At 38.0% G+C, this 22315-nt stretch overlaps 1 protein-coding gene across 1 annotated transcript in view; it reads left to right on the plus strand.

Annotated features, from left to right (window-relative positions):
* Positions 1–20963, plus strand: part of EIF3H (eukaryotic translation initiation factor 3 subunit H) — an 87544-nt gene extending 66581 nt beyond the window's left edge. The window contains exons 3-8 of the mRNA XM_007451682.1: positions 6139–6306; positions 7821–7920; positions 9148–9297; positions 16758–16878; positions 18884–19016; positions 20744–20963. Coding sequence (XP_007451744.1) covers positions 6139–6306; positions 7821–7920; positions 9148–9297; positions 16758–16878; positions 18884–19016; positions 20744–20841 — 770 coding nt within the window. The 3' untranslated portion in view covers positions 20842–20963. The remainder of the gene's footprint in view (positions 1–6138; positions 6307–7820; positions 7921–9147; positions 9298–16757; positions 16879–18883; positions 19017–20743) is intronic.
* Positions 20964–22315: the final 1352 nt, after the last annotated feature.

Genomic DNA, 22315 nt, shown 5'->3' on the forward strand with positions numbered 1-22315 from the left:
TGAGAAATTGAACTCTTACCATAGTTCCTAAACAGTCCCAGTGTGGCCTTAATAACAGGTGTACTAATTGGGGGAAAAAAAAGGATGAATACGTAATGCAGACTGGGTGAAGAGAATATGGAAGTTTTAAGAAATATGTACTCTATAGTTCTCTCTACCCGAAGTAGACTCTTATTTAATTCTTTTTTCAAATGCACATTCTGTTTGCTTAAATCTACATCTGCTCCTAGCTTTGAGCATTGCCTGAAACGTATGTGTGGCTTGGCAGAAAATATGATATGAAGAGGAAAGCACAGAATAGTTTGTCTTATTAAATAATGAGGCAGAGCCTTCACAGTTCATAGCCTGTCCGCGCTCACCGTGTCTCATGGTGCTGCTGGGAAGGAGGGTTGTGATAAGTTTCTTAAAAGCCCTCCTTAGATTAGCCCTAATGCTAGAACAGATATATTTTGATGTATTCCACTTTCCTGTCATGTTTGTTGTTATCACTGATTTGTTTCAGAATTGTGGGGTTTTGTTTGTTTGTTTGCTTTGAAAGCCCTTTGCATCTCTTGGTTGAGCTTAGTTTGTTTCTTTGTTTCAAAGAGCATGTACAACTACATCTGGTTTCTCTTTGTTCCTTTTCTTGATCTGTTTGTGCAGGTCATCTTTGATCTGGTCCAGTGCTTAGTTTCAAATAGTAACATAGAATGCAGTGTTTTAGGAGTTTGATTACATGTTTGTGATAATTTCAACTTTGACATTTAAAAATCTTTGAAGGTGGTTTTATCACTTAAAATCTTACTGGTAGTGCTAAATTACTAGTTAATTTAGTGATCAAACATGCACAAGCTGTGGTTTCTGAAAACCTAGAAATTGTGTATTTCTGCTCTATCTCTGTTATGCTTTATTGATTCAGAAATAATTCACTCTACACTTTACTAATAAAGAAGAGATGAGATTCTATAAATGGATGGTTGCCTGGGCTTTGGAGTCAGAAAGTCTAAAGTCCAACTGAGTCCTGCCACTTTACAAGCTGTGGTAAACAGCTTTTCTAAAAGGATTTCAGTAATTGTGATTAGCTCATTAGAGTTATTGTGAGGAATAAAGTCAGATAACATATGTAGACCACTTAGTAGGAAGTGTGACATAATAAGTGCTCACTAAGTGCTAGTTTCTTTCCTGGTGCTTAGTCTTGTCCTTTTCCTCCAGGCTATATCTATGTATATTTTTAATAAGATTTTATTATAATATATTTTTAAATGATTTGGATTTGTTTGATACAATATCGAAGTAGTCAAATAAGACAATAGATCCATTGAATTGTTTATAATTTTTAAAATTTAAATTAGTTTATTACTTGGTCCTTTAATTGTTCCCCAATAAGACATCTCTACCATGCCCCACTACCACCAATCTGCCAGACAGATAGTTTTAGAGTATGCTTCAGCTTCAGTTTTCTACTTTCAGCTCATCCCAGCCTGGCCAACTGTGGTAATTCTTTGTTCCTGTTTTTTGGCAATAAATTGCATTTCATGAGGGCTCACTTAAAATAATAAAATAAAGATGGTTTTTAAAATGAAGGTGAAGAATTGGAGGTGAAAAGAATGCTGATTAATTATTGTGCTGAACTGAAAAGCTTCGAATTCACTGTCCTTCCCGGTGATCTTAAGGAGAACTCATATCTCAAACTCTTGTTCGATTGTTTGCCAGTGTGTGAGTCCAGATACAGCATTTAAATATAAGGCAGCATAGTATTTTCAGTGTTTTCATATTTGGAGATAAAACGAGAGAAAGCCCAACAAATGTGGTGGATTTTTGAAAGCAATAGTTATTGGGCAGCCTGCCTCAGTTAAGACTGTTTAGCTCTAGGCAGTTTAAAATTGACTGTTTTGCAAAGAGGGTATCTGGAAAAAGTGAATGTGAATACACTGGTGCCAGATTGCGGGCAGTTCCTCAGTGTTGTAAACCAGGCTCTCCTTTGCTTGGGAGCGGCTTAAGCAATGAAGGCAATTGTAGAGGTTGAAGAGATTTATAAAACTTCACGTCATTTTTATAATCCTTCCAAATTTTGTAGCACCACCTCAATTGCATCTAAGTGTAGCTTTTGTATTAGTAATTTGAGTTGGCTTGGTAGTAACTACCAATTTGTCTTTGAAATTCATTTGCTGTGCACTGTTTCTCAGTCAGTCGGCAGGGGGGTTGCTTTTTAAACTAACAACGTTTAAAATGTTCTTTCCTAAACTTCTCACTACACAATTCTGAGCCTTTCTATTGAATATTATCATATTTTAAAGTAATCCCCCTCTCCCCAAAAGTTTTCCCTTGCTATTCACCTTTGGAAAGTTCTCCAGAAATATTTAGCCATTAACTCAGAAGTTAGTATCGTTGGTTGAAATTGCCACTTGGACTTCTCTTAAATACGAGAACTTTAGAACAAAAATGAAAGTGTCTCTAACCCTGAGACAACTCGTCAGAGTTGCCAGTAAATGCTTGTCTCTTATTTCATTGATCTGCCTTAACTCAACTGTAGGGAGGTGTGGCACTTTAATATCAAGGAACTTTGGTTTTCTTTTCCTTCTCATTTCTCCTTTGTTTCTTTTGCTGTAATTCTCTTCTTTCTGAGAGATAGGAGTGAACCTTATCTGTCTAGCCACAACTTTTCTACCCTTCTTTTAAAACTCCAGCGGCGGGTGGTGGCAGGGAGAGGGTAAGTGAGGATGGCTGGGAATGAGAAGGAAATAGCACCAGCCCCTACTCCCCAGAGCCTGTGGGCTGGGACACACGTCCGTCCTCACAGTCCTTTCCAGATAGCATGAGCCCTTCCCCTTTCTGTTTACCCGGTGTCCTAGCTAAACTGGGTCTCTTGTTTGTGTCTCACCTGCCCACCCCCAGTATCCCTCCCCTCCACCTCCAGCATAACTCCTGAGAGGGACTAGACTAGCAGAGCCACTAAAGCAGTGGCATTTGCCTGGGAGATTAGAATCTGGAATTATCGTTCCTTATTTCCTGTGTAAAGTTTACTGGCATGTCACTGTATCACGACTTTTTTTCCTTGTCAGAGGGTAAATGGGTGTCAGCTGGTGTGGCAGCTCAGCTGAGTTGATTGATGGGCGTGTTGGGAGCACAGTTTTGAGACAGTTTAGTGGGACAGTCTGCTCTGCATTTCTTGTCCCCACGTAGGTTTACCGAGAAGCTTTTGTAGGGTTTGATTTTGTACTTTTTGAGAACTTGGGTTGGAGGAGGAGGAAAAACTGTGAAAGGAGACAAAGGTCACATGTCTGTGTTAACATTAGAACAAGGACATAGACCTAAAAGACTGCAGAGATAAAAATTCACTTGGCTGTTTCTGAGTTGTCTCTTTCTTGCATATAATAGAACAAATATGACTTCCTTAAAAAATTTTTTTTAAATTAAATCGAAGTAACCTCTTTAAACTGTGCGTTTATTGGAGCCTCATATGTGTAGTTCCAGTGAGGACTGGGCCTCAGTGCACCTCAGCTTCTCTTTGGAGCTCTGGCACCCTTACCCTCACCTTTTCAAGGATCCCTTGTAGTCTTTTTAGATCCTTTCTCTGATACCTCCAAGAGGACATGCATTTAAAAAAAAAAAAAAGTTGTGTTTTTTAATTTAAAAAATAGGGGTGGTAGGTCTAAACCTAGATGAAGAATGACCTGAAATTTCACATATTTTTTTTTTGTGTAATAGTGAAATTCCAGTTCATTTTAGATTTTCAAAAGCAATTTTATTAACTCACCTGTCATTGGTCTTAACCCTTAGATTTGTATTTTCATCCTATGAAAACTCTTATGACCTTAAAAATAGATTTTTATTAAAGCCTCGTAAAATCTTCTATGTCATGATTTTCTAAGCTGTAGAAGAGGAAAATAGAAGTGCTCCCCCCACCTCCAGCCTCGCCCATAATATAGAGGTTTATTTCTTCATCCCTCAATCCCCAGAAATAAATACATTGGCATTTATTACAATGGTAACTCCGAGGGCGACAGGCTTCATTCATAGGCTTAGCCTTCAGTCTCTTCTCTAGCTGAGAGAAACACCTCATTTTCCTCCTTATCGTTACCAAGGGGCTGTAAGATAGGTAAGACTCTGGATGAAGAAGGAATCTGGAGGTTTGCTACTGATTGTAAAGTTTTCTACTTCATGCATCCTGAAAATGCTATTATAAAATCTGTTGTATTCAGGCTGTTTGACTTAGTAAGATTACAGAATATTTTTCATAGGAAAGCACTTTTAATTATTAATGCATGCTACCTGCTTTAGTTTATAGAAGAATCATTACTTGTAATTAGCATATCCAGTGAACAGTGTGGAATCGTAGCATTTTGACTGGGATGAGCTCTCAGATCTTTTTGGAGATGGGAAAACTGAGCATCAGAGAAAGACAGCAAGATGCCCCACGGTAGAAATCTCAGAGCCGACATGAGAACCTAGATCGCTAGACTCCGGGTCTTTTCTTCTTTTCTACTATTGCCAGTTGGTAGAATCTGTCTTCTGCTTATATTATAGCTAAATTGTACATTGGCAGATGTTTTAGAAGTACCAATTTTAAAAAGCTCATCCTATAAAATCGTGTTTGTACTGTCAGTTGCTTGGTAATTGCTCCCCATCTCCTCTTTCCTATCCCTTTAAAATAAATACTTAAATTTAGTTCTGGCTCCTGTTTTACTGGTGATATTAGAATTTTTCATTCATAAGTTACATTTGATTATATTTTACTAGCTAAATCCATGATTTTACTTTAAAAGAGTTATGAAATTTTAAAGCAGAAAGAAACAATAGCGATGGTTCTATCCCAGTTTTATGTGGTTGATAGGAATCTGTTAAACTGGCTAGGAAGGGGGATACCTTATATGCTAGAGAGCGAAAAAATTAAGATAAAAGGTAACTGATTCAAGATTACCATGTTAATTTTATGCTGCTGCTTCTTGAAACCTTCATATTGTATATAAAAAGAAAACTTCAAAAAACACATAATTCTTGAGTAGTTGATGAGTTGGCTGCCATCTTTTATCGTAAGAAATATAACCTTCCTTGGAATAAGCAGATTTATACTTTCTTTACCTAGTAACAAGTGTTGAAAAGACCGTGTCCATCTGGGGAAGGTTCTTCTATACTTTATGATCCTGAATTTTGTTTGCTTTGTAAAACTGTAGTGCTATAACCAAGGAAATGACAGACATTTAACTTTACTTTTGCTAAAACCTGATTAAGAGTTTTGAAAATGAAATGGTTAGATTTTGAGTTAAGCAAATATGTTTACTCAACACAGTCATGCATTTTTATTGTAATAGAAATAGCTTGAATATTATGTTAACTATAAAATTTTCTCCTGTTTTAAATATTTGCTACTCATTATTGGGCTATATTGCTTTTCAGAATACATTATTATAGTGTCTGCACCCATTTTTCTAGTAATACAGCTTTGAGTTAATAATATACGTTATAGTCATTAATTTGACATGTAAAAGTCATCCAACTGTTTCATTCTATACATGGTGATTAAAATATAACTATTCTAATGAAAAAAAATACTGTTGATTACTTAACACAAAGGAACACACAGACAAGAAAAAAGAATTCTTTTCTAAATTTAGCACATGCAGCAGGGGGCACCAGTTGAAGGCAAAAATGAATTCTTCTATTTTTAATCAGCTACAGCTTGTGTCCTGTTCATACTTAAATAATGTGGTAGTTAATTGTTTTCCTGTTGGTTTTCTTGATGGTTTTAACTTCTCAGTTCTAAAAGCTGTGTTGAAGACGTTGATAACTACTCTCAACTTATTAATTCAAACATAACTTCTTAGAACCATCCAATTTAGTAATTACACAAATTTTTTCCTTAAAAGTGGAGACACATTTAATAAATAATTGCTTGTTTGGAATAAGGCATTATTATTACATTTTTAATACTGTTTCTACAGAATGTGTTTTTGTTAATGAGAAAAGGAATGCCCTAATGATTTGAAAGCTTAATTTGTTTTCTTTATATATGAAGCGAATGAATTTAAAATCTGGAAACCTGTTCCCTTTAGCTAATAAATAGTTGTGTAGAAATTTGTTTCCAAAAAGGCTTGTTTTTTAATATGGGTACTGTCATTAAATAGTTTTTCTTTTGTCCCCCTCGTCCCCATCATCTAGTCCAATATCAGATGGAAATGATGCGGAGCCTTCGCCATGTAAACATCGACCATCTCCACGTGGGCTGGTACCAGTCCACATACTACGGCTCGTTCGTCACCCGGGCGCTTCTGGATTCTCAGTTCAGTTACCAGCATGCCATTGAAGAATCTGTCGTTCTCATTTACGGTTAGTAGGAGTTTCCTTTATTATTCTTTTCTTCCCTTAATATTATTACTACTACTATTTTTGCTTTCTGTCTTTTCGCCTCTAAGAGCAGCCTGGCAGGCCTTCTCAAGTAAATACCAACCCTGTTTCTGCAGCAGCCTCAGCAGCAGCTAAGTCTAGACAGGGTTTCCTTCTTTCTGTTTATTTTTCTTGCTATCAGAGCCCTGATGTGTACATTTTGGAATGCTGGAGTAGCTGCTTCATTTTTATTCCTCCATCTCCCCTCCCTCATTTGAAGGGGCTGGTGGAACTAGACCAGATGTCTAACAAACCCCGATTGCTAGAGTGTCTGGCTCTGTACGTGACTGACCAATCATAACACAGTGTGCCAAGTTTTTTTATACCTCTGACAGCAGCGTACAAAACCTGGACTGTTTCTTAGCACAAAGATTTTTTTCTTTTCGGCCTATTTAATGGTGTTTCCTCAAGCTCTCCAGACCAGATGTTCTGTGCTGTATCAGAACTGTAGGCAATTTAACAGCTTTATAGCCTTCCCCCTCCCCAAACACTCACAGTTTGCCATATCTGGCAGACTTGCATATAGTTTCCAGCTGAGAAGTAAATGTAACGTCCTGAGTATCTGTCAGAAAAAATACTAATGAATACGATCAATCTTATGAGCTGCCCCCAAATTGTTTCAGTATGTTAACAATTGGATTACAGTAAAGAACAAGTTGTTAAAGTGTACTTATACTGGCTGGAAACATTGCATCATCAGACCTTGATGAATTTTCCACTTGTTTCAATCTATTTTGGTTTTCATTTTATCACCTATTGCTAAAAGTTTCACTGTGTTAAGTTTCAGGCAACATGAATGTTAACACAGGTTTTAGGCGAATGTTGGCATGCCGGAGCCGTTATGCAGCAAGTGCTAAGCTCCCTTACTCACGGAGTGTTTAAGCGTTAGCTTTGACAAAATTAGTTTCTCTAAAACTAAAGAGAGACTTGTGATTGCACTTTGACTGTAGTGGTTTTGTTTTTAGAATCTGCTTTAACTAAAAAATTTGAACAGTGGTTGTTAGGATGGATAAATTTTGGAAGGGCTGTTTATTTAAATTAGTGGACTAAACTACACAATGTGTCCAGTGAATTTTCATGTTTAATATTCATTAATATTTCCCTTCTAATTATACAAGATGTATGTAAGATGTATAGAACATATGCTATATTTAATTTTTGTCAAGATTGCTGGTTCTAGCTGAGGAATAGATTTGAAAATAACTGTATTTTGTATCTTCTGTTTATACTCTCGGGAGGAAGTTATTCTGCCTATTATAAGTAGGATGATAGGTTCCTGCATTTTCACTTACTGTTTGCTATGCTGGTTTGAATCTGCTTCAAATTGTGTTCTGATTATTTTGATCTTCATTTTGCAAAGACTATGATAATTAACAGAATGTGCCCAGAACCAGTGTCATTTGGGCACTGGTAGTGACAGAATTCTTAGTAATTTCTTTTTCTTTTCTTTATTTGAGATCCCATAAAAACTGCCCAAGGGTCTCTCTCACTAAAGGCATACAGACTGACTCCTAAACTGATGGAAGTTTGTAAAGAGAAGGATTTTTCTCCCGAAGCGTAAGTGTTTGGGGGCCTATAAGGCATATGTTAAGGATCGGGTGTTTTTCTTTTGAGATATTAGTTTGCCACATGTATTGAATCCTCGGTGGTGGTATGGTAATGCTTTTGCCATGTGGACGGTAGAAGTTTCTGCATGGCTGAGTGCCACTTGATTTCTCCCTTTCCATGTTTAAACTGTTCTTTATGGAATGTCTCATCTGTTGTTCTCAGCATGAGTGAATTCAGTTAGAGTGGGGATTAATTAGCTACTGGATTTGAAGAAGTATATGATTAAATAAAGGGAGATGGGATGAGTGAGTGTTCAGTGGCTGTCAGATTGTAAGTTCTGTGTCAGAACAGTCATGAGCTGTTTGTCTTATTTTCTGACCTCCTGTTTCATTGGGGGTGTGTGTGGAAAGATATAAATATTTTGGGGGGTTCAGTAAGGAATGTGGATTTTTTGGATATTTTATGGGTGACAGGTATGCAAAGAATTAATTGAAAAGCTGTTTTGTGATCCTACATAATGGCATTGGAATATTTACATTAAAATTTTAAAAATTCAGAATTCTGTCATTTTCTGTTAATTATAGGAATTTTTATTTCTTATTAAAGTTAGTGCTTTTGACTTCATGTAGGACAGACAATTCATTACTAGTTTACCATTTGGCTCCTAAAGAAATTAAGATGCGAAGCATTTAAAAAGAAAAGCTAACTCTTGAACACTTCCTGGGCATGGTAGTTATAACTAAACTCCGAGGAGTTGCGTTCTCGCCGTGTTCTCAGCCACCGCGTGTGGAGTAACGTGTGAGTGTCCTGCTACTTGTTAATCTCTTGAGTTCAGTTGGCTTTTAAAGTGAACTTTCCAAAAACTAGAGTATTTCTCTTTTCTAGCTATTTTAAATGTTTTAGATATAGATTATATAACATGATTTCCTATGGCATTTACATTTTAGTATCTGCAATTTTGAAGATAACCTGATTGTGCAGAAACAATAGTTTCTTTTGCTAAGAGTCTTATTTTCTAGTCTTATAGCTCCAACTCGGATCATTTTCAGAGTTGTTCAAATCACTCGACTTAGGCTTGACTCTGTAAAACTCTAGTTTCTCTCCCTTTTTAAAAGAGTGCTAATGAGACAAACAAAAATCCTGAAGAGGGCCTGTAATTAGGGAAAGTGTATGAAATAATCACTTTAACACTTACTTCTGACCACCAGACTAATGTATTTTTAACATGCTTCACAGATTGAAAAAGGGAAATATCACCTTTGAGCACATGTTTGAAGAAGTGCCGATTGTAATTAAAAATTCACATCTGATCAACGTCCTAATGTGGGAGCTTGAGAAGAAGTCAGCTGTAGCAGATAAACATGAATTGCTCAGTCTTGCTAGCAGGTAAGCGGCCCTGTCTAATGAAAAGTCCCTTTTTTATCACTTTCTGCAAAAGAGTCTTTTACTTAGACTTTAACCTGTGAAACAAGAAGAAAATTACTTAAGCACATTTTGAGGTTCTTAAGACACAGTAGCAACATGTAGTACTTGTCCAGCTCTGCTAAAATCCAGGGAAAAACGCCGTGGTTATTGATAAAGTGAGATGGTGTTTGAATACTAATAGCTCGTGTTATTATAGGAACCCTCTGCTGTCTTTTCTGTGTCATTTTTGCTTTGAGATGGTACATGCCCACAGGGGAGGGGTTTTTTGATTTGGCTCAGCTTTATTTATTGTACAGTAGCCTTAGAGGCTGTGGTATTAGGTCTGGATATTTAATAATGCTTGGGAGAAAACCAAAATGCTTCTTTGTTTTACTGTGGCATTTGCCCTTGTTCAGATGTAGGCTCTATTAGCAGTAAACTTTCCATTTGAATTTTCAACCAAAATTAGAATTTTCTGAACCTCACACTGGCTTTTGCTTCTTAGACAGTGGTGACATCATTTGCTTCATCGTGACTGCTTTGGCTATCTAGTTGCTAAGATAGTATTTATTATATTGATAAAATGCTGACTGAGGTGTTCTAAAACAGATTATTTCCTTTATGGAATTAATGTTTCATTTCCCCTCATTTATTGCTTTTAACAGAAATACGAACAGAGTCATGTATATAGCTCCTTTTAAATTCCCTTTAAGCTTGATGTTAGTGATTGTTTTGTGGCAGGAGAAGGCTAATAGCAAGTAGGTAATGTGTCAGTATGCACTTGCTGAATGGCTTAGAAAAACAAGGTGTGTTTTCATAAAGTAACCAGTTTGGAAAAGAAGCTCAGTTATTTATCAGGTTTCTAGTTATCCCAGATGGAAGCTAGTCCAAAAGAATATGCAGGCTTCGTACTTCTTCAATATAAGACAAGTAGGGGTAAACCCAGAAGGACCAGTGTACCCAGTGTTCTTCTCCATGCACTGGGATGGGTGGGACTGTGGTTGAAGTGCCACCTTCATTGCATGAATTCGTCACAGAGGCCACTAGAAAGTCTTAACAGGGGAAGGAGGTGGAAACTGGATGGTAAACGGAGTGCTCAGTAATACAGCCGGGTTGCAAGGGTCATTTGGCACTAAAGAGTGTACTGTTTGACTGCAAACGTATGTTCACAATAGTCCTTTAATTTGTCTCTTTTAGAGGGTCATATTTTTCTTCATTGCTTTCACAAACACACTCGGCACACCTGTATTTAAAGCATTGAGCTAAGAACCTTTTTCAGCATGCAATTTGAGGTATTAAGTATATAGTTATATAATAATTTTAAATTTACTATGTGAAAGCTTTTGCTTACATATTATTTACGTCTTCACCTTTCCCCAAGCTTCCTTTATTGAGGATACAAAACAAATACAGCCCTTTTCTGCTTTCCCATTACCAATGAGCTGGTCTGTAATGTCTGTTTGTCCAAAGCAGCATTTAGAATAGCCAAGAAAATGTTCCCAGTTCGCCATAGCAACTAAGATCTGGACAAATATTTTATTATAGTTTTCAATCTTCTGTATTTTATATGAAATAGGAAGAGAAGATGTTTGCTTTCCATGTGAAGTTATTTAAAAGGGTAAATTGGTGTTCCTATTGGGAGAAGAAAAAAAAAAGCAGCAACCTTGAAGCAGTGCTTATACGAATGGACTGTTACATTGGCCCAAACTGATAGTACTAATTTAAAAGACTAAAATGTAACCTTTGTACCTCTCAAATTTTAATTTCTAACATAGTAGTATGTTGATGCTAATTATCATTTGCCATAAAACTTTTTCTAAGAAACCACATCAGAAATCATTCTGAAGTAGCTCCTTAAACGTTTTGCTTGGTCTTGCTTATCACAACCCATATGCGCGTTCCAGTTCTTTCATTTACCTGATAAGTTTGCTTTATGCTATGAATAAAACATATTGCATTCCCTTTCATTTAAAAAATTCTAATTCTTAATTTTAATATTATTAGACGGAAGTTCTGGTAATGGTTATTTCATAACAGCCTTTATTAATTTTTAAAAATCTGTTACACAGGCCTTTGGCTTTTCACACATGAAAAAAACAATTCTGTTATTTCCTCTTTAAAAAAGTAAACTAAGGGTGGGCATCATACATGAAGGATAATAAGGACAAATTGATACTGTAGCCAGAGCAGACTTATCACTGCACCTCTCCATTCACATCTGTTTAAGTTATCTGTTTTCAGTTCTTTGTTTCCTTGGCAATAAAAGAAAAGACTATATTATTGAAACTGCCAACAATAACTCCGTTTCACTATTCTAGTTGAACTGGTACTGAAAAGATCCCCATACAATTGCTCTTGGTAGTGGACCTGATTTCCTATGAGTGTTATCTGTGAAATAGTTCTGTATTATTGTTAATTCCTTTTGCCCTTCAAGACCTGTACTGTGCAGATTTTCACGTATTTCTTATTGGTTAGATTTCTGAAGAGCACTATAGTAACGGAAATGTTATGAAATGTTTAAAGTCCACATACCTGTGCTTGTGCTCTTTCACTCTAATTACATATACCTACAACACGTAATGTTAGTACTTCGCATTAAAGACGCTTTTTAGTAGAGAGGGAAGTTCTCTTCTAGTAGCACCTTTCTCATTGCTAAAATCAGTGTAGTCAGTCTCCAAGATGTAAGGTCTGGAAAAAATAATAGATCTTTCTCTGCAATGGCGGTTAACTCTTCTTAATGGCTTTCTCCAGTGTCATTGCTCTCTCCTCGATCACCCAGTCAAGGATTGGTGGTGATCTTTCCCTTCTGTGAATTTCTTTTGCGCTTAAGAACATAAGTGACTTATTTAACAAGTAATCATGTAGTTAATTACAGTATTTCTTGTATTTAATATAGTTCTTTGGGCCTCAGTTCTTTAACTGGTGAAAATGAGGGATCAGTGTCTCCCCTGAGGCCTCATCCAGGTCTGTCTTTTTCTGCACCCTCTCTCCTTGGGTTATCTCCAGTTCCTCTCTGTACTGGTTCTTTTCTGTTACATTTATTGAGTGGATTTTCCCATTAATTTTTTTTTTTTTTTTAATGCTCGACAGTTGAGAAAAATTGAAAGGATAATAAGTAATACAGTGAACACCCATAAACATTGACCTGTATTCACCAGGTGTATGTGTTGCTACATTTGCACCTGTTCTCTTTCTCTCTCTAGACATAAATGGGTACTTTCTTTCCTGAACCATTTGAAAGTAGATTGCAGACGTGGCACTTAACCCCTAAATGCTTGAACATGCATCTCCTAAGAGTAAGTAAGGACATTTAAACTTGTTTAAAGTCACCATCATCTTAAACAACAAAGTTACAAAAACAACACCTTTTGACCTCGTGCCATTAATATCCATCTCCTTTAACCTTTTACTTCATTTTCTCCCCCCTTTTTTTTCTTTACAGTCAAACTTCTTAATAGGATTTTCTATATGTCGCTGTCTGTATTTGCTCATTTTCCACTTATCCTAAACACTTAGTATTCCATCTATTCTGTGTTGTTAGAGTTCTCGCTGAAGTTGCAAAAGATGACTTTATCACGACATTGCTGGATGTTATAGAGTGCTGAATATTTAATATGTTGATAAACGTTCTTCCTGAAATGCTTTCTTTGTAGTTTAGGATACTACCACTGGGTTACTTCTCATTCCCCACAGTCAACCTTCTTCTGCTCATCCCTAAATGTCGGTGTTCCTTGGGGTCTGTCTTCCTGTGTGTGATTCCTGGGGTGATTTCATCTTATTCCTTGTCTTTTGCTACCTTAGGTCAGGGCCTCATTATTTCTTTTCCTGATTACTTTCACAGTCTCTTAACTTCCTGCTTCTAACCTTTTCCTCTTTCATTGCAGTGATCTTGCTAAATGCAAATTGTGTGATCATATTACTCCTTTGCTTAAAATATTTGGCTGAGTCCCCATTGTCCTTGGAGTAGCATCCAAACTTATAGCCCAACTTCCAAGAGTCTTTGCACCGTGACCGCTGGCCTCTTCAGTTTCATTGCTCTCTTTTTTCCCAGTCTTGACCTTCTCCCGTGCTGCTTCTGATGGACTGAGTTACTTGCAGTTCTTCAGATGTATCATGCTTTTCATGCCAGTGTCTCTGAGCATGCTAACTACACACGGTATCTGCAGTGTCCCTCTGCATCTTCCTTGTCTCCAACTCCCATCTTCAGCTCCTTCAAAAACTCAAAATTTGGCTGTCACATAATCTGGAAAGTCTCATCTGATCCCACCAAACTATCTTTTATGCTTCTGTTCTATTATAGAATCTACTACCACTGTGTTGCATTTCTTTTTGTGTTCCTTGCTTCTCACTAGAATGCTTTGAGTGCAACAATGTCTTATATAGTATCTTATAACAGAGTAATTGAATATAGTATCTTATAACAGAGTGACTGGAAAAGTAAGTATGTACTCAGTAATGTGTGTTGAAAGAATGCATGTGAGAGGGCACAGTATAGTTAAATTTCAGCCCTGAAGTTACTTGGAAAGCATTGTAACTAAATAATCAGTGGATCTGGACATTCGATTAGCTATTGGGGAAAAAAAAAATCATTTTAATTCCTGGTCTTGCACCATCAGCTCAAATTATGGATGAATTAAAATCAGACTATTAAGACATTGGAAAAGAACAGAAAAGTGAATACTTAATCTGATGTCCAAAGAAGAAATATTTAAAACTGAAAAATGATTCACAAAATTACAATGGAATAAGATAAATATGAAATAAAATTTAATTTGAAAACACTTGATTCTTCAGTTAAGTCATTAGATCAAGCTGCTGGATCAAGGTAAGATAGATAGTGCCAGACCTGGGATTAAAAGATAAATTTACACACACACACACACACACACACACACACACACACACACACCAGATCTAGAAAGCCAAAGCTTTCTAATTATTTTCTTCAGGTTACAGATGGAATCCATGTTTTAACTGGATTTACTTTTAGTCATTCCCAATATTCCCAGTCTGTTTCTTCCTCAGCCTTTTCTTTCTCTGTAAGTGCTGTAACCAACCGTTTAGCTGCTCCAAGCCAGGAAACTGGGAGTCGCCCTTGATTCCTCTCTCAGTTCTGCCCACTTTTCTCCATGTTCACTGCCACTGGGCTGTTCCAGGCCGCCACTACGTCTCTCTGCAGTGCCACAGTAGAGTCTCTGTGTGTGTGTGTGTGTGTGTGCGCGCGCGCGCGCACGCGTATGCACGCATGCATTTTTTTTTTTTTTTCCTTGCGTTATGCGGGCCTCTCACTGTTGTGGCCTCTCCCATTTGCGGAGCACAGGCTCCGGACGCGCAGGCTCAGCGGCCATGGCTCACGGGCCCAGCCGCTCCGCGGCATGTGGGATCTTCCCAAAACGGGGCACGAACCCGCGTCTCCTGCATCGGCAGGCGGACTCTCAAGCACTGCGCCACCAGGGAAGCCCTGCACGCATGCATTTTTAAAATAAAATTCATGCAAAATAAAATCTAACATTTTAACCATTTTTAAAGAATACAGCTCAGTGGTTTTTAATGCATTTGCAATATTGTGCAATCATTACCACTAATTTTGAAACATTTCCATCACCCCAAGCAGAAACCCCATGCCTCTATGTAGTCACTTTGCCTCCCCTCATCCCCTTGCAGCCAGTAGTTACTTTCTGTCTCTGTGGATTTGCCTCTTCTGGACGTTTCCTATAAATGCAACCATGCTGTAAGTGGCCTTTTGTGTCTGGCGTCTTCCACTTAGTATAATGCCTTTAAGTTTCATTCATATATCAGTACTTTGTTCTTTTTATAACTCAGTAGTATTTCATTGTATGGACAAATCACAGTTTGTTTATCCATTCATCCTTTTCGGTTTTTTCCCCCGATTTCTGTCTGTTTTGAATAACGCAGCTATTAACATACATGTACAAGTTTTTGTGTAAGCATAAGTTTTCAGTTCTCTTGAGTATATACCTAGGAGTAGAATTGCTGGGTTATATGGTAACCCTATGTTTAACTTTTTGAGGAACCACCAAACTGTTCTCCACTGTGGCTGCACCATTTTACGTTCTCCCCACAATGTACGAGTATTCTAATTTCTCCACATTCTTGCCAGCACTCCACAGTGGACTCTTAACCGTCTCCTAGTTGCTACCCTCCAGTGTATTCTCTGCATAGCAGCCAGGCTAAGTCATTTTAAGATTTCAGGCAAAACATGTCACCAGGGATTCATGTCAGAGTCGCGGGTTCTCATTCACACTAAGTGACCGTGTGGTTGGGGTGCTGTGCGAGGCAGCTGAAGGCTCCTGGTGTGTGCTTGTCTGGCCTCCCTAGCCTGTCTCTGTTTTCCTCCCATGCCAGGCCTCCTCTTTTTACCTGTCCAGTTCTTACCCACCTCAGGCCTTCAGCACTTGGGCTTTCTTTCACCTAGAATACTTTTTGCATGGCTGATTCCTTCTAATCTTGTGCTTCCAGCCTGTCACCTTTTAAAAGAGATACTCTCACTGCGCTACCTAAGTGTCTTATCTCCCCGCTTCCCTCCTCTCCTCTCCCCGTCAGTTGGAAGCTCAGTGAAGACCGAGACCAGGAATGTCTCATTCACTAGTGTCTCCTTATTTGCTAACACTGAGGCTGGAACATAATAGGTGTTTAGTAGATACCTGTATGGAATGAATGAATGAGTACTATTTGTCAGCTAGTTATTTTTAGAGTACATATACGTGTACTGGGCCTTAACATGGTAGGAGATAGTTGTGGGCAGAAATCAGTGAATATGGTGGGTGTTGTACTAACCATTAGCATCACTTTGTAAGAAGATTTTGGTAAGTAAGCTGCAGTAGAAATTTTTGGAGAGGAAAAGAAAGATGAATGACTGTACTTCAGATTCTAGGAAGGGCAGAGGGGAAGGAGCCCTCTTTCTTCATTTGGCCTTGCAGAATAAATGCGATTGTTACTCCTTCAGAGCCTGCTAGGTAGAGAAACCATGTGCCAGAAGTCTCAGTCTGTTTGCCAGTTCTTCCTTTCTGTGGCTACTGATTTGAATGCTCTGGAGCACAATTGGGGAGAGTGGAGGCGGGGCTCAGGAAACGGGTTCAGGAGTCCTGAGCCTAGGTTAAACTTGGTTGTTCAGAAAGTACCCATTTTAGATACCCTGCTAGATATGTTTAACTCTTTCTACTCTGACATGTGTATGCTCTGACACTAAGAAACTGAGCTATTTCAGATACCCTTGTAGTTAATAGTTGTGGGTTTGATATGGAAGGTTTAATAACAAGCCGACTCTCATTCTCTCCTCTGCCTTTGCTTTCCTGTATGTGTGTGCTTTCATTTTTTTTTAGCAAATGGCAGATGAGTTTAATGTCTCAAAACTACTCAGAGCAGTGGCAGAGCTATGACTTTAAAGTATGACATGTCAGTATACTTACTTTATATTTCAGCAGTCATTTGGGGAAGACCCTCCAGTTGCTGATGGACAGAGTGGATGAAATGAGCCAAGATATAGTTAAATATAACACATACATGAGGAACACGAGTAAACAGCAGCAGCAGAAACATCAGGTTTGTATTATGGGAAAATTCAACAAACATAGAATTTCTTTCAAAGTATGGTGCTTCAAGAGTCATCTTCAAAACGATCTAAATTATCTTTGATAAAGCATTGACTCTTAGCTAGTAACGCTATCATGTTTTAAAAGATTATTCTTGATATAGTATGTTCCTAATATATTATTTACAAGTTGTACTTAAAAATACCTATCTTGAAGAGAGCTGGTAGATTAAGCTCATATTGTAATGCCAAGGTTATGCAAAAAAGAGATACATTTATTGAGAAAATCAGAGGCAGAGAGATTCTAGAGGGTCACAGCTTATTTCTTTACTAACTATAATTGGTTGGCTAGTGGCTCATTGCAGTACAGTTAGCAGTCTTCAGTTCATATAAAAAAACTGAGCAATTGTGATTAAGAGCAAGCAATTTTGATAGGAAATAATAGATCAACTGCTGTGAAATAGATAGTATAATACAGATTTATCTGGAATTACCTGGATATTCTCATATGCACACCCACACTGCTCTGGCCGTTTAATCTTAATCTTTATTAGTGTTGCCTGAAGGCCACATGATTTTCACAGTTCCTGGAATACTGTTTTGGATTCTATTGCTCTGAAATGTTCTTAGCATTTGATTCATAGATAGGTGGATTCCAGAATGTACGTACATGTGGGTGTTTGATTACTCTGTTCATTAAAATATACTTTAAATTAGATGTTGTTAACTGTAGGATTTTAAGCACAACTAAGTGGTTCTGAGAATATCATATTTAAAAATTTAATACCAATGTTCATATATTTCGTGAAATTTAAAATACTGTGTTTCTATACACATAGAATTTTTAAAACACATATAAATCTATAAAGTATCATTTTTTTAACTGAAAAGATGGTGGTGAAGATGGTGATGGTGAAAGTCTCTTATAAACTGGGGAGAATAAAACCAGCTTGATCCCATTCCCTTGCTGGTTCTTCCTGTAGGTAAAAGACCCAACTGGAGGATCAAATTGAAAATCTGTCACCAATGAAACAGTTGATTCTGGAAACCAATCTCAGGAGATATTTTTTAGAATTCTAGTATGTCATAAATTTTTGCATTTGACATTTATTCCTACTTAGCACCATTCATAACCCTTTTTAGATTTGTCTCACTTCTACTCTCATACCCCATAATGAGTAGAAATTTTTGCAAAGCAAGTTACTTCCCTTATCTAAGGACTTAAAATTTTTACTAGCCTACCCTGGTTTCCCATTATCTGACCTTTTAAGGCTGTGTGTGGGATATTATTTCCTCTGCTGTTGTAAGCAGTCCACAGCTATTAGCATCTTGATTGTAGTTTGAACTATAAGTTTATAGTTGATATATACCTTTATATATAACCCCAGTTTCTCTGCATTGAGTCTTAAGAATCCAGAGTTTGAAAGTTTTTGAAGCATTATCTGAGCTAATATTCTTTCTTCGGTGTAGAGCTAAAGCACAGATGATTATCTGTTGTTAGGAATTGATAGTATTTACTGTTATAATAATAACAGGAATGGTGAAGTTACAATAGTAACATCATCAGTATCATTGTTACTTTGGTCAATAAGGATAAAGCTGAAAAAGTTCCCCAATATGGTATTTCATTACTTAGTTCTTCAAGTTAAGATGAATCATACTTGCAGTGCTGTTTACCCCGTTGTCATAATTGGTCAAGTTACTCCCTTTCGCTCATGAATCTTGAGCTTCTTTGCCTGTAAGCCCCATGTTTCTCACATAACCAGTTTTGTTTTTCTAAATCATTAGTTATATAATCCTAGAGCTCAGAGTGACACTAGAGTTTACAACAAGGAAGTTTTCTTTGACTGTTAACCATATTTAGCCTCTTAGAAGCAAGAGTTATGAAGGGTTACATTTATAAAACCGAGATTGGAGTTCAAAGTAGTGGAGTTTTGCTGATCACATAAGTGAGGGAGATCTTTTTTCTCCCCAGGTAGAGAAAAATAACCCAATCATTTCCTCTCTGAATTTTAGTATCAGCAGCGTCGCCAGCAGGAGAATATGCAGCGCCAGAGTCGAGGGGAACCCCCGCTCCCTGAGGAGGATCTGTCCAAACTCTTCAAACCACATCAGCCCCCTGCCAGGATGGATTCTCTGCTCATTGCAGGTATTGTTAGCCAGTGCAGAGCATGGCTGGTTTTCTTTATTCTTTAGGAAGCAGGAGACAGTGAGAGATTCACAGGGTAAGACATCTAAAAGTTAGTGTATTTAAAATGGTTAAATGATGGACTTGAATCTAGCACCTGTAATTTCTGAAATTTAAGAATTTGTCAGTCTTTGTTATTTCTAAGGTCCTTTCAGTGCTTCACTCTCTCTGTGTTTATCTAAACAAACACTTTTGAGATGGGATTATATAAACTTTCTAAAATGAGAAGGTTTTGTGTGAGTCATCTTTCATGGAAACCAAGAAAAAGTGTTTATCATCTCATAATGCAAAAGACCGTTGAGTTCAAACCCCTTACTTTTGATGTTCTAGCCTAGCCTTGAGCCCAGTCTGTAAGTGGGTGTTTGAATTGAACTGAAGTTTTTGACTCAAAGAAGTATTTCCCTTACTTTGACTTGTATTGTAGCAACATGAATGTAACTCTCCATGGACTTTCTCTGGGGAAAAAACATTTAACACTGCCTTAAGGTAGTAGAGCCGTTGTGTCCTGTGCTAGGACTTGATTTTGAATATATAACATTCATGCCCTTATTTAGCTATAATCACCTTATTTCTGTATGAATGTTGTTTGATTCAATCAGCCAGTTGTCTGAGAGATTTGTTAGAGTGAAAATCCAACTGAGAGAAAAACGGGTTTTCTGCAGTTTCTCAATTCTCTTGATATGTTTTTAGTGTGGGGGAAATTCCAAATTCCTTAAAGCTTTCTGGTACCTGTATAAGTGAGATTCGGGAAACTGAGACACCTTACTTACTTAAGGGCCACTTCAAGCAGAATTGTATTTCTTATACTTTCAAGAAATGTGTAACTGTTGCATCAGATTAGATCATTAGTTTTAAGACTAATGCAGTGGTGGAGCCCTCTCCTCACATGGGCTCCCTGCTCATGCTCTGGGCTCTGGGGGTGCAGGAGGAGGCTGTTAATATTTCCGGAGCACGGACTGAAAACTACTGTAGTTAACATCTGGGTCAGGTGGGTCTGGTTAGTTTACAGTTCTGTGATTTGGTATCTCCTTTCTACCTGGCTCAGAAGAGCTAGTGTTGTTTTCTCACTTGTCTCAGTTACGGTGTTGGTCTGGTCTGCACAGTCAGTACGTTTTGATTGACAGCTAATATGTGCTTAACTGCTGATAATCTTTTAAAAAGTTGTCGTTTTTCTTCATTATTCATGTAACCAAGAGTGGAAGATAGCTTATTAAAAAAAAAAACTTACATTCTTTATTAATCCCTTATGAACGAATAGAATTCTTAACTCTTTTTAAAAAAATTTTATTGAAGTATAGTTGCCCTACAATATTATATGTTCCAGGTTTACAATTTAGTGAATCACAGTTTTTTAAGGTTATACTCCATTTAAAGTTATTACAGAATATTGGCTATATTCCCTGTGTTGTACAGTATAGCCTTGTAGCTTATTTTGTACCTAATAGTTCGTACGTCTTATTATTCCCTACCCCTATATTGCCCTTCCCCCCTTCCCTCTCCCCACTGGTAACCACTGGTTTGTTCGCTAAATCTGTGTCTGCTTCGTTTTTGTTTTTGATTCAAAACATAACAAAATAAAACTCTGATGATTCTGTGTTATGCTGATTTTCTTGTTTGACTAGTATTCTGGGTCATTTTACAGTTTGTGGAACATTATGACTCTCTTTCTCACTTTCCCAAATGCACAGGCCAGATTAACACTTACTGCCAGAACATCAAGGAGTTCACTGCTCAAAACTTAGGCAAACTCTTCATGGCCCAGGCTCTTCAAGAATACAACAGCTAAGAAAAGGAAGTTTCCAGAAAAGGAGTTAACATGGACTCTTGAGATCACATTGGGGCAATTCTCGGAAGAAACACACTTGCATATTGAAAAGTCTTTCTAGCAAATAATAAAATAATAATAAAACAATCTCGACTGCTTGCTCATTTGGTTTTAAACATATTATATTTAGCTTCTTATTTTTATTTAGCTTATACCTGTGTATTTCTAAAGATAAAGCAGGCTTGACCAGAAGCATCACCAGCCTCAGACCTACAGGCTCCATCACCTTTGTTATACCTCTGTGGTGCCACATTTCAGCCACCGAGTCCAGTGCTGCTTGTCCCGATGCCCGACCCAGAGGCCCTGGTGCGTGTTCTGTGAGTCTAGTACTTCTTCGCTCCCAGGTGAGCTCCCCTGAAGCCCCAGGCTTTGTGTGCTTGCCCTGGCACCCCTGGTCCCCAGGCCTAGAATCGCTTGGCGTGCTTCCTGTGGGTCCGCCTTTTCATTTCTTCAGGTGATGGCTGCCCAGGCCCCATGCTCATAGGCCCTTCATTGGGCACAAGAATTAAAAAAAAAAAAAATCATTTCACCAAAGGACCATGTTTTTGTATGAAAATGAAATTGATTCTGTGTGTGTGTGTGTTTTCTTTTTAATTGAGGGCTTCATCTTTATTTTTTTTATACCGTGAAATATAATTATGCTAATAACAAGTTTTATGAGTGGGGAAAGAAGAATTGGGAGACAGGTGCTACACTGGGGGGAAAAGACTATTTTAATAATTTTGTATTTGAAAGAAAAAAAAATCCTGCCATTTGTATAACCCCAAAATCAGTGAGATTGACCAGCCAGCGGAGGTGTGCCTATGAGACTCTTATGGATGGTTTTCCCTTTGAAGACACGGCTCCTAGGAAGATGATCAAAGGAATGGGTGGTGGGTAAGAAGAGTTGAGAAATCCTTTTTTGTGCGGTAACATTGTTTTCGAGGCAAGACTGGAGCTCTGGGATCAGTCAGCTGGATCACACCCTGGCTCTTTTCCCTTTAGTGGGTCCTGAGACACGTTGTACCTCACTGTCCTCGTGCAGAGGAGGTGAGAGAAGGAGACCGGTGTAGGGTGCTGTGGGCACTAACAGAGTCCACGGGGAGCCGTGGTTGGCGTGGAGCAGCCCCAGAGTGAGCTGTGACGCAGGGCACACCCTGGGCCCTCGTTCAGGATATTGGGGGTTGTTAGCAGGTTTTTGCTTTTAAAAAGATCTGGCCCTCGAACATCCTGGAATTCAGGTCCTTGCTCACATGTAATTAATTTTCCTAGGATAAATTCCTAGAAGCGGACTTACTTGACGGACTTACTGCCATCAAGAAAGGTTATACTGATTTGCACTCCCGCCCATGGTGATTCCTTATTAGAGTGAACACATTTGAGTGTGACTGTGTTAGGCAGAGGGGGTATATTGATAAACAAAGCTGGTCATGGTCCCTGCCTTTGTGGATGGCAT

Source organism: Lipotes vexillifer, unplaced genomic scaffold (genome assembly GCF_000442215.2).
Source record: "Lipotes vexillifer unplaced genomic scaffold, Lipotes_vexillifer_v1.1 scaffold440, whole genome shotgun sequence".
Taxonomy (NCBI): domain Eukaryota; kingdom Metazoa; phylum Chordata; class Mammalia; order Artiodactyla; family Lipotidae; genus Lipotes; species Lipotes vexillifer.